Here is a 12,598-nt window from a genome sequence, read left to right on the forward strand (position 1 = left end):
CCTTAAGACTTAAAACTTAAACTCCTACCTGCCTCCATCAGGGATAGCTTGGAGTCACCTATAGTGCAATACACAGGAGCAATCACTCGAAGAAGAAAGGACAGTTACCTGTTCCGTAACTGGCGTTCTTTGAGATGTGTTGCTCAGGTGTGTTCCACGTCCCGCCCTCCTTCCCCTCTGTTGGAGTTATCTGGCAAGAGGGAACCGAGGGTGGGGGGAGCGCGCAGCCCCCTTTATGGCATGATATACTGGCGCTACTCCAGGGGTCGTAGCGGTGCTCCCCCAGTACGGATACTGCTAAGGGAAAAACTTCCGGCACCGGTGCATGTGGCGAGCACGCACATCTATAGTGGAATACATCTGAGCAACACATCTTGAAGAACGCCAGTTACGGAACAGGTAACTGTCCTTTCTTCTGTGGGTGGATACCCCTCCCTCCCCCTGTGTAGCATTCCAGCTACAAGATGGAGTTTTGGAGTCACATGGGGAAGTCACATGTCCATGCATGACTCAGAACTTTCAGGTAGCAGACATGGTTCACATGCTACCTTGAATGTCCTCAAGTAGACTTCTTATGTGGATTGGAGCCTTCCAAGATCCATTGTTCATTAAGTGTTTCTTGATTGGGCACTTAATTTGCGCATTCCTTTCTCAAGAAGCTGACCAAATGCAAGTACACAGCCAATATTCATAACTTTGAGTACAAAAATGACACATGCATACAAATAGGATGAATATATTCCAGGGTTAGGCAACCTATGGCACGTGTGCCGAAGGCGGCACGCGAGCTGATTTTCAGTGGCACTCGCACTGCCCGGGTCCTGGCCACTGGTCTGGGGGGGGCTCTGCATTTTAATTTAATTTTAAATGAAGCTTCATAAACACTTTAAAAACCTTATTTACTTTACATACAACAATAGTTTAGTTATATATTATAGACTTATAGAAAGAGACCTTATAAAAACATTAAAATGTATTAGTGGCACGCGAAACCTTAAATGAGAGTGAATAAATGAAGACTCGGCACACCACTTCTGAAAGGTTGCCGACCCCTGATATATTCAGTAGATCATAACTTTACAGAGATAGGTTACATGGCATATGTAGCATAAAACATATTCCAGTTATATCATATATACATTCATAAGCATATTCCTATAAAGCATTATGTGGTGCTATGTCACAGATGGATAACATGCATGCAAAATAATTATTATGGCTTAGGAAACAGTTCCTTGTATTTAGAGAGTCTGATTATTGCTTTCTTGAGGTTCTTTCTCCCGCCTATCCATTTTTCATAGTCCTACCTCAAATATACATATAATGATATATAATCAATATATTTTTGAAATTCTGGGACTTTAATCAGTTTATTAAAAAAATAATTCTTGCTTGACACCAGAAATGTTCCCAGTCTGTTTCCATCTTTCTCCTGTGAGTTGATTTGGAAAGTGAAGTGAATAGGACCAGTATCAATGTTTGAGAATGACTCTAAAACATATGCCCTTGACATTCACAGCACTATAGTGCTAATTAAACACAACAAACAAAACAGAAACAAAACTCCTGCACGGCACCAAAAATTTAAGACTAAATTTGGGGTCAGAGATTTAGTTAAAGAGAGGGAAATGGAAAACACTAGCCTACATTTGCAAGAAAAGATTTAATGTTCCCGTTTTTGAAAGCCACACATACACACCCTTTGGGGTTTAGAAGTGGCAGAAGGTTTCATCCTTAAAAGAATGAATTATAGTCGACACCCTTCGCTGCTAATCCTGAACCAGAAGTGTTCTTTCATTTCTTTGTTAATATACTTTGCAAAATAATTGTGTTTGAAGTAGGCCTACCAGTTGGGGACTGTTAGCCTTACTTCCAAACATAGCTTCAAAGGCATTCTTCCTCACTCACATTTTTGTTTTCGTGCCTGTCCGCTGGGTTCATTTCCCTCCCTGCCCGAAACTGATTCAGAATAGTGTCCCAGAAAAAAAAAAAGGGGGGGAGGGGTGGATCGTCATCTGAACCAGACTGGGACAAACCCCCAGCATTCTTTTAAAAACCCACCATATCTTTTCAAGTATGGTTTTGATGGATTAGTTCTCACGAAAACAAATTTAGGGTTAAACAAATCTGACTACTAGATTACCAACTGCATAATCTACTTTCACGCCTCCCAGACGATTGAGATCATAGGCGTTAATCGAGGTCACCTCCTACCCAAGTTATGAGTGGAGAGTTCCGTGTGTAAGGGGTGCCTGGGTCGGGTGGGAAGAAGAGATCTCGTCTGTACGGTGCTGTGCTTTCTTATTTGCACGGTCTCTCAGCGGGGCTGGTAACCTTCCCCAGAGAAACCTTGTGTATTTAATGGTCCCGAAAGGGTTTTGTTTTGTGTCTGAACAGATTGCTAAAGAAATGAATCCTGCCAAATTAAAAAGAGAGAAAGACAACCCCTAGGTGGCGTAAATTGGAGAACAGGATTGATTTGGAAACTGTGCGAATTGATTTCCAAACTGCTCAGGTTCAAATAGCCCCCGGGAGCAGATCTCTAGGGCCTGGCAGGCACAGCCAAGAAGAAAGGGAGGAGGGGGAGAAGATGACGCAGAGTGGGAGCGAGAGGTGAGCAGAGAGGCTGCCTTGGTTGGAGAAGTGGAGAAGAGCTAAAAGTTCCTCAAAACTTTATCGGGGGGAGGCAGAGGAGGGGATCGCGGAGAACCGGGGGGTGGAGCCGCCAGGGGGAGTTAATCTGCGTTAACATCCCGGCACAGCCGCCCCTTTCCCCACCACCACGGCACTCGCATGAGCCAGGCAACAGGCTGGGGCAACTCTCCCCACAATTGGCTGGGGAGATCAGCGTGTGTCGGAGGGGAGGGCCAGGCAGGCGGCTGGCAGCCTTTCCTTCCCCAGCTCCCTGGAGGAAGCCCTGGGCGTGACGTGCGTGGCTCGGAGGGGGGCCCCGTGCAAGCTCCCCCCCTTCCCCAGACAGGGGGAGGGAAGAGGGGAGGAGTGATCTGGGCAGAGCCGGGGAGCGGGGCTGTGCGCGCTCAGAGAGCCGGGGGACTGGCGGGAGCTGCTGCTGCCGCACCTGGTGCGTTGTGACAGAGCAGGGGTCCAGCCTCCAGCCCGGCACCGCGCCCCGCCGCGGGGCTCTGGGTTGGCTGCAGTTCACCAGCGCGGCTGCCCCTCTCTCCTTCCTGCGCTTGCCGGGCCGGCGGGTGGCAGCGGCGGCGGCTCTGCCCCGGCCCCCATGGCTTCAGCCGGCAGCGGGATGGAGGAGGTGCGGGTGTCTGTGCTGACCCCGCTCAAGCTGGTGGGGCTGATGTGCATCTTCCTGTCGCTGTGCCTGGATCTGGGAGCCGTGCTGAGCCCGGCCTGGGTCACGGCAGATCACCAGTATTACCTGTCCCTGTGGGAGTCCTGCCGCAAGCCCGGCAACTTGGACAGCTGGCTCTGCGAGTCCACCCTGCACAGCGGTGAGCTACAGCATCTCCTCCCTTCCCTGCCACCCCCTCCCCAGCCATGCTGCCTGTAGCCACCCCTCCCCAGCATCTCCCCCAGCCACCCATTGAGATCCCACCCTTAAGCCGCCGGCAGCATCTCTACTCCAAGTCACTCCTACCGAGCCATCCCACCTTTCATCCACCCGTATCCACCCCTACCCAGCACCCCACACTTCAGCTGCCCATGTCCACCCTTACCCAGCCAACCCTTCTACCCAAGTCACTCCGACCTAGCCACGCCACCCCTATCCATCCCCCACCCTTCAGCCGTCCATAATATCCACCCATACTCAGCTTTCCCACCCATTATACCCTAGCCATTCCACTCCACCACTCCGACCTAGCACTACTCCACCCAGTCTACCCCAGTCCCCTAACCTTCCACCCTGCACTGTATCCTCATTTGCCTGCCTATCCGCCAGCATTGTCTCCAAATCCCATTCCCCCTCCATAGCCAGCCTGCATCCCAGTCTCCCCCTCTGCTGCCTCTCCTCAGTGCTGCATCCCAATCCCAGTCCTCTGCTATCTAGTAATGCAGTCCAGTCTCCCTTGTCTCCTTTAGCGCTGCCTTCCAGGTTCCACTCTGCCATACTGCATCCCAGTCCTGCACCTCTGCTCCTACCCATCCATCTCTCTAGTTCCAAATGGATAGATAAGTGATTGTCTAAATAATGCATATGTGCCGAGAGCTCCACAATTCCACGTACCACCAAGCCCTTTCTCTATTTTGTGGTCAGGGAGGCAGGAGCGGGTTAAGAATGGGTAGTTTCTGTAAATCAGCTAGGTGGCTGCATTTGTCTTTGCTATGCCAAAAGGTCCTGAGCTTTGGTTAGTTCTGGTTTTTGACCGCTGGTGGTTGTTCACCAAAGAAGGAGCAATTTTTATATCGCCTCCAAAGTAACCAGCAGGATCTGCCTGTAAAGTTGGGGCTTCCAGCCCAGTGATCTGCAGATCAGCCTAGATAAGAATTTTTTTTTTTTACTTTGTCCTGAGCAGACACCCTCTGGATTCTGTCACCCCTTTGCTCCTCTCAGCCCCCCCGGTTATGTGTTTCCCTTCTTAGCAAGTGTATGTCCTTTCCAGGAAAGCTACACTACCTGCAGGGCCGCCGATGGGGGGGGGGGAGGAGGGGGCAAAAGGGGCAGCTGCCCCGGGGCCCGGCCATTTAAAAGGGCCCGGGGCTCCCGGCTGGAGCCCTGGCACCGGCAAGTCTTTTATCTTGCTTTCACCCCTGCTTTTCTCTCCTTTCATATTCCTTTGGCCCTATAATCGTTTTGGTCTATTGGTGTTTCTTCAGTTTTTTGCCTCTTTTGTTCATGGATGGGGGGGAGGGGGCACCTTTCCTATTTAAAAACTGCTTGGGATACTCAGAAACGGTCTGTGAATGCCTCTTGGATTCCATTCGTTTAAAAAATCTGCTTTTTTACGGGTTTTTCTAGGCTTCCTTGCAAAAACTTCTGGAGTCCCAATGGAAACATTTACAAGTTAAATCAAAACCCGCACAGAAAAAACTGCTAAAGCATCTATGTGTGTCAGTCTTTGCCCTCAGATTTTTGGTAACCGTGCAAGGGAAGAGATCATTAGCTGTTATCCTGGTTTTGTACTGTATGTTTTTAATGCATGAATTTCTTCTTTTCCTGGCTTCTGCTAAATCTTTTTGTAGTTCTCAGAACCAATCTAAGCTCTGCTTTAAAACAATATTACAGAATTCCCCTCGTTGGTTGTCTTAAATTATTTTATTCATTGTCAGTGTCTGGGGTAACGTATGGTGGGGTTTAGTGTTTGTTTTAGACTGTGTAATGCAAAAAATTACTCTTAAAAATGTCATCTTGGTTCAGTTATCAGGGAATTTAAACAAACTTTGGAGGACAGCTTTCTTTTCCTTCTTCAGGATAAATGTAAATTTATGTAGGAATGTCAGCTTCGAAGTGTCTCCTTAGCAACGAATCCTTTGCCCCTTCTCAGTGTCCTGAAATAATATCCCCTTGATTGCATAAAGACTTTTCAGATGGCTTCATCTCCTCCCCCCTTTCTTTCACTGTGTGTTTGCCCCTTCCCCACAAAAGAATGTGGAGAATTAAAAGAAGCTGGATAGTGCAAAGCAGCATTTGAGGGTTGTTAATCTGTCTCTAATTGCTTTGTCAGTCATCTACCTTTTCTATTTTTATGGAAGACAGAGGGAGGCAGGTGGGTGGAGAAAGGGGGATGGGTTAAGATGTCAATGCAGCCTTGCTGGGCAGTGCATGTTAAAAATCAAAGCAGATCTGCTGCCCTCACCTGACCCTTTCTCTACCCCTTGCAGAAATTCTTGACTGTTCGATTCTATTCCAGTTCTTTGAAACAGCTTTGCTCATTTTCCTTTAAGGAGAGCCAGGTTTCACAAGCTACTGGGGAAGAAATGAATGATTGTTTTATTTGAGGTGACTAGAACAAGACCTTTACTTTCCTCATGTTTGGCACATGATCCTGCTCTCAAAGGGAACCTGAAATATGAGAAACTGTGCTGTTCTTTCTGCCCCACTTCTCTTCAGAGCCAGATACAACCCATTAAAGTCAATGGAAAGGCTCCCGCTGAATTCAGTGAGAGTTAGATCAGACCCATATTCCATGACATCATGAGTTCTTGCTTAATATTTGAAGTGCAATTTCTTACTACATGAAGAATATAGTAAGAAGTAAATTTTGGAAACTTTTGTCATAACTAGGCTTAGGGTCCCCAACTGCTGTCAAAAGAGCTACTTTGTTGTGTTTGTATCAAGGAATTTACAGAGAGTGATTGCATGGGCGGTAATCCAAAATAATTTCTTTTGCCTGTTTTCATCCATGTCAATACTTCCATCACTTAAGAATAGATGTATACTGTATGTTGAGGATTTTTTAAAATAATTTAACTAAGCATCCCATATCTTTCTTAGCATTGTTATACTTAGAGCTGTGTGAATACTTCCTAGTATTGCCAGCCCTATGTGTTCAAAAATCATGAGTCAGGCCAACAAAATCACGAGATTGGCTTAAAAAGCATGAGATTTTTTTAAAAAATGTAAATACATTTTAGGGTTCTTTGTATTTGCCTCCTGGCTTTCGAGTCATTAGGGTTCACTTGGGTCATGTGTTCGATTTTTTTCTCAGCAACCCTGAGGGCTAGAACCTTAATTTAGTTTTCAAATGAAAGCTGATATTCTTATCTAATCACACATTTCCAGAAGCTGGGGCTTTAAGGAAAAGTCACAAAGTATCACAAGACTTCCAATACAATTGCAAGAGTTGGTTACGCCAATTAAGTATTTTAGGAGTTGTGCTGCAACACAAATTTTGTCTGGGCCAAAAACTTAACATGCAGAGTTTTGCCTATGTGCAAATCTGTCTGTAAATTTTTTAAAACGTCATCCTTCTGATTTTTAAATATGTGGGACTGAAACCAAGGATTTACAGGATTCGGATGCTTTCTTTGGCTTTGTTTTTAAACAGAATCTTGCAGATTATTATTCTGATGTGGGTTAGGCTCTTCTTAAATTATAATGTGTTTAAGGCAAAAGAAGTTCATGTTTAAATAGGGGTTATTGAGCATGCACACTTAATTTCTCATGACATTTCTATATAATTAAATGCATCTTATATAAAAATGGTATGACACATCTATATAACTTGGGTTCTTTTTTTACAATAGACCTTAGCCAACATATGCTGTCAAATCAAAAATACATATAAATATGAACTGGTAAACAGATCAGTTCTGAAGGAACCATTTATATCAGGTAAATGTGTATTTTGGTTTAAATATATACATCTGTATTTTATAGACCAAAATGGCTCCTCGGGGAGCATTATGGCTTATTGCATCAATAATACACATAAAAATATTTATGAATATAAATGAATATAGTTAACAAGTGTAAAGCTTTTCTGGTTTATAGGGCACATATTAATTCTTTTTAGTAAACCACCTAAATACACATATTTGCAACATTTAATTCCCTTTAAGAAAATTATACTCTTTATAATCTTTCAGGAAGGTTTAAAAGACAAAACAAACCCAAGGGAATAAATACAACAAGGTCTTTATAGATGTTTAAATTTAGTAGTCAGAAGTCATTGAAGGTAAGCTGATAATCCATCCTTAACTTGGAACATAGTGCATATTAAAAATTATTTAACTGTAGTTTTATGCTTCAAATCCTATTCTAATGTAATAAGCTGTTCTTAAAAAAATGAAGTAGAACTGTCCTTGTTTGGTGTCAGATTACTTGCATGACTTTAACCTAAATTATACACTAGGTGAAAATTTCTAAAGTAACATGGTCAATAGTCTTGGATGACACATACATGCTTATTTTGATTCTGAGCAATTGCGTCAAAGCAAAGTTGCTAGCTCGAAAGTGACTTTGTCCTTGGAAGCTATGGATCTTTGCTCTAAGTGAGTAGGTATTGACACATATTTGCAAAAAGCTCAGCAAGATAGTAGTCACTACAGTACCTTCTTCTGGCTTGCTATAAAGTAGCATAAGCAGAACAAATGTAATTTTATTAAGTCTAAAAAAGGGTAGTTAAACAGGAATGGAAAATTAATACTCAGTCCCATAGCTAGCATGAAAACTTCTGTACTTTACTGATGTATCCAAAAAAGTTATATGCCAAACTAAATAAAATGCAAGTTCAGCTTATTTCTCTCTTCTGCCTTGACAGAAAATTGATTTTTAGTGTTTTTTCTTAACAGATTTCCATAATTCCAGAACATACACATTCTTCCCTCCTGTCCCCCCCGCCCAAAGGAGTAATACTGACCTATAAGGATACAAACATTTTCAGCATTCTTTTCTGTCAGTGGTAAAGAAACATTAATCCTCATATAGTAATTCAAAATATCAGGTTGGAGCTAAGGTGCCTGTTGGGTTATTTAATCCATCCTTCAACAAGCTCACCTCTTTTAAATTGGCAGTTTACGTGGACTCAGTATAAAAGTAAAAAGCTTACTTCAAACCTGCCATCAATGAAGTTCTGTTAATACTAATTAGTGTTTATATAGTGCTTGAAATATATTTGAAGTGCCTTAGAATCACTAACTAATTAGTCATCCCATCAGCCGCATAGTATATTCCCTGTTTTATGGGTAGGGCAACTGACAAAATGACTCGTCCAAGACCGTGCTCTGGCTAACAGAGCCAGGATTAGAGCTCAGGGCCTTTTCACAGCAAATCCTATGCTCATTCTTCTAGGCCACACATGTTCCCACTACAGCATACCATGAAACACACTGTTTCAGGCCTTTTGGAGTGAAAAGCCAAAGACAAACATGTTCTCCAGTCACCCAAGTTGGAAGTATATACATGGAACCCAGCAATACTCCCGCTAAGCAAACACATAAGGGGTGTGTGTGTGCATGTATTCAAATAAAGAAAGACACCCAACAGGTTTTTTTCAAAGCAAGAAAGATATTTTCAGTAAAGTGTCTCCTAACAACTGCTTTTGTGCATTATCACTTTTTAAATTATAATGCTTACTTTTCTATTAAAGGGTGCTTATTTGAAAAAAAATATATATGGTTTCAGAAATTTGATGCTCTTAAAGCTAGTGATAATAGAAGTGATTAAATATTTGATGAGACGTATATTTAGAACCAAGTGGACTGTAACCTTGGCCAAAGATGATCACATAGGATCCCATCTAACAAGTAGGAGGGGGTAGGGTCTGTCAGGTTGTATTGCTTCATTCATTTTTTGCTTGCTCCAGATTAGTAATATTAAGACCATCATTTTGATGGAAAATGCTCTTTGAGCGATTTTGAAGTGCTGATAGTTTTTCACAGGGTACATTGAAATGAGTTTTACAAATGTTAGGAAAAAATTGCCTGTTAGCTTTGAGCACTCTGCTAATTCTGGTAAATAATGATAATTCTGGCGAACAATGACATTCATATTGCAATGTGAAGTGTACTTCTCTCATCTCCCCCGCCCCCATTTCTAGTTGTTGAAATATTACAAGCCAAATGCATAGGTGTGTGTATATAGGAGCTCAGAAAAGGAGAGATTAGATTCTTTTTACCTTGAAAAGTATGTCTTCACTCTTTGTCTCCCTCCCTTTCTCTGCATTAGCTACTTGTAATTCTAAGATTTCTAGGTTTCTGTAATTATTGGAATGAATGCCCAGCAATTAGTTTCAACACAATAAATATTCTATATGAATCTCAGAGCAAGGTCGTGTATCTGGGGCAGAAAATTCCTAGGCATACATTACACGGTGAATAAATTATAGATTACATGATTTCCTGTAATACTGTGCTTGTCTTGTAGTCTGAAGATTGGTTGGCTGAAGAGATGTCTGATGTATAGCACCTTTTTAAAAAAGTGTTAAGCATTTCACATCAAGTATATCTTCTTTCATCTGATGAAAACACTTTTTTCCTCATCACCTAAAGAATAATCCCACAAGGTCTTAGAAGCTTGTGTTCCGTGAGGTTGGAAAAGCGAGAGCAGCTGGCTTAAAAAGGAAAAGTAGTATCCAATTGTGTTGGGGGATTTTTTTATTAAATAAACATTGTTTTACTTTCCTCGGGAGCAATACATCAATGGCCAAATGATCAAGTGCATGGTACATCTCAAGTTGTTCATACATCTGTAAACTTATGCATCCTGGCACCATTTTTTTTTTTACATGCAAATCTGTATTATTTACCGACTACTAGATGTTAATATCTTTGGGATAGATTTGACTTTCTTCTATGAAGACTAAGGGTAAACGATTAGAGCTAGCTGGATATATACACACAAGCAGCAATCACACCCCATGACTACAGTGTAGATATTAGGGCTACCATATGTCTGGATTTCCCCGGACATGTCCGGCTTTTCGGTCTATAAATAGCCGTCCGGGGGGGGGATTTTAAAAAATCTAAAAATGTCCAGGATTTCCCCCCGGTCGGCTATTTATAGACAGAAAAGCGGCGGCCAAGCGCCGCTGGGCACCCAAAGCCTTACCACGCTGTCCGGCCCCACAGCTGTCTTCCCCCTCTTCCCCTCCCCTGAACGCTCCGCCCATCTGCTCCTCCCCCTCCCCTGCTTCCCGCGAATCAGATCTTTGCGGGAAGTCTGAAAAGAAGCAGGGGCAAGCGGGAGGCAGCAACAGGTAAGCTGGGGCGGGGGGGCGCGAGGAGGAGAGCTCCGGGGACGCGCAGCCCTGGCCAAGTGGCTCCCTCCGGCCCGGGCCGAGCGGCGCCCGGCGGCCCCAGCGCAGCTCGGGCCCCAGGGCGGCGGCCCTGGCGCTGGCCGAGCACCCCCGGCTCGGGCCCCAGCAGCCCCGGCTCCGGCGGCTCGGGCCCCAGTGGCGCCAGCCCCGGCTCCGGCGGCTCAGGCCCCAGCAGCGCCGGCCGGAGCGCAGCCCGATTCCTAGGCTCTTTAAAGCCGGCCCTGGTCAGGGGAGAGGGAGGGGGGGTTGGATGGGTCAGGAGTTTGGGGGGGGCTGTCAGGGGGGCAGGGGTGTGGAGAAGGGTTGGGACAGTCAGGGACAGGGAGCAGAGGGGGTTAGATGGGTCTGGGGTTCTGGGGGGGCTGTCGGGGGCAGGGGTGTGGAGAAGGACAGGGAGCCAGGGGGGGGTTAGATGGGTCTGGGGTTCTGAGGGGGCTGTCAGGGGGGCAGGGGTGTGAAGAGGGATCGAGGCAGGCAGGTAACAGAGGGGGTTGGATGGGTCAGGAGTTCTGGGGGTCCTGTCAGGGGGTGGGGAGCAGTTGGATAGGGCATGGGAGTCCCCGGGGGTCTGTCTGGGGGTGGGGGTGTGAATATGGGGTGGGGGTGAGGATAAGGGTTGGGGCAGTCAGGGGACAGGTAGGGTCATAGGGGGGGCAGTGAGGGTGGGGGGTTCTCAGGAGGGGGCAGTCAGGGGACAAGAAGCGGGGTAAGGTCCTAGGGGGCAGTTAGTGGCAGGGGTCCCAGGAGGGGGCAGTCAGGGGACAAGGAGTGGGGGGGGTTGGAGGTTCTGAGGGGGGCAATCAGGGGGTGGGAAGTGGGACGGAGTGGATGGGCCGGGGCAGGGGCAGGGCTAGAGCGGGGCTCCTCCCCCCCAGTGTCTTCTTTTTTGCTTGTGGAAATATGGTAACTCTAGTAGACATATCCTAAGTCTAATTGAAAATATTGGGACTTAGGCTCCTAAGTCATCTAGGTGCTTTTGAAAATTGTACTGCAAATCCTGTTTGTGTTATGCAAAACTCCTATTGAATAAGGCCCTGATCCTGCATGCTGCTTTGTGCAAATGGATCTTTGCACAGACCCCCCTTGATTACAGTGCCATTTCAGATAAACACCAGGTGCTGCCTGCATGGAGCAAGTGTTGTATTAATTTAGATGGAATAAATGGACAAAAGGTGTTAACGTAACCCAGTCACTGTCAAACATGTTAAATAAGGTCCAGGGTTTGGCATGCAGAGACCTTAGCACTATGGCAAACAAACCATTAAAATTCTTTTTAAAAGCTTTATTAAAGATACAGAAAATAAGGAAAACCAGTTAAAGCATTTGGAATGTAACATAAGACCTTTATTTTAACAACATTCCTTATTCTCTTTCCCTTTAGCTGGAGAGCATCTTACAAGGAAAAAACCTCTAGTTTGACAGTCTCTCTGATGGTGTTAAAGATAGGGTGGCCTGGTGCCCAGTTTTTGACTGGAAAGTCCGGTCGAAAAGGGGACCTGATAGTGTCCGGTCAGATCTATTGACCTGATACCCAAAGTCAGCTTACTGCAGGCAGGGGAGGCAGGGAGGCAAGTCCTTCCCAACCTGGGCTGAGGTGGGGGAGAGAGGGGAAGAGCTGTGAGTGACAGGGGGAAGGGAAAAGAGGAGCGAACGGGGCCAGGGTCTCAGGAGGAGGGGGCAGAGCGAGGACTCGGGGGAAGAGACGGGGCAGGGGTGGTTCCGCCACTCCTGCTGGAGTGTCCGGTTTTTAAATATTACAAAGTTGGCGATCCTAGTTCAAGATAGTAATAACTGTCCTCCTGCAGTGGTTCTCAACCTGTGGTCCGTGGGCCACTTGCGGCCCAATCACCACACAGCTACGGCCCATGTGACATCCTCAGGGCCAGACCTGTAGTATATATATTGTGTGGATGCAGCTCAGATAA

At 45.5% G+C, this 12,598-nt stretch overlaps 1 protein-coding gene across 1 annotated transcript in view; it reads left to right on the forward strand.

Annotated features, from left to right (window-relative positions):
• The first annotated feature begins 2,778 nt into the window (after positions 1-2,778).
• The window catches only part of TMEM47 (transmembrane protein 47), a 33,285-nt gene continuing 23,465 nt past the window's right edge, over positions 2,779-12,598 (forward strand). Inside the window, exon 1 of the mRNA XM_005306628.5 lies at positions 2,779-3,467. Coding sequence (XP_005306685.1) covers positions 3,242-3,467 — 226 coding nt within the window. The 5' untranslated portion in view covers positions 2,779-3,241. The remainder of the gene's footprint in view (positions 3,468-12,598) is intronic.

This window comes from Chrysemys picta, chromosome 1 (assembly GCF_011386835.1).
Source record: "Chrysemys picta bellii isolate R12L10 chromosome 1, ASM1138683v2, whole genome shotgun sequence".
NCBI lineage: Eukaryota > Metazoa > Chordata > Testudines > Emydidae > Chrysemys > Chrysemys picta.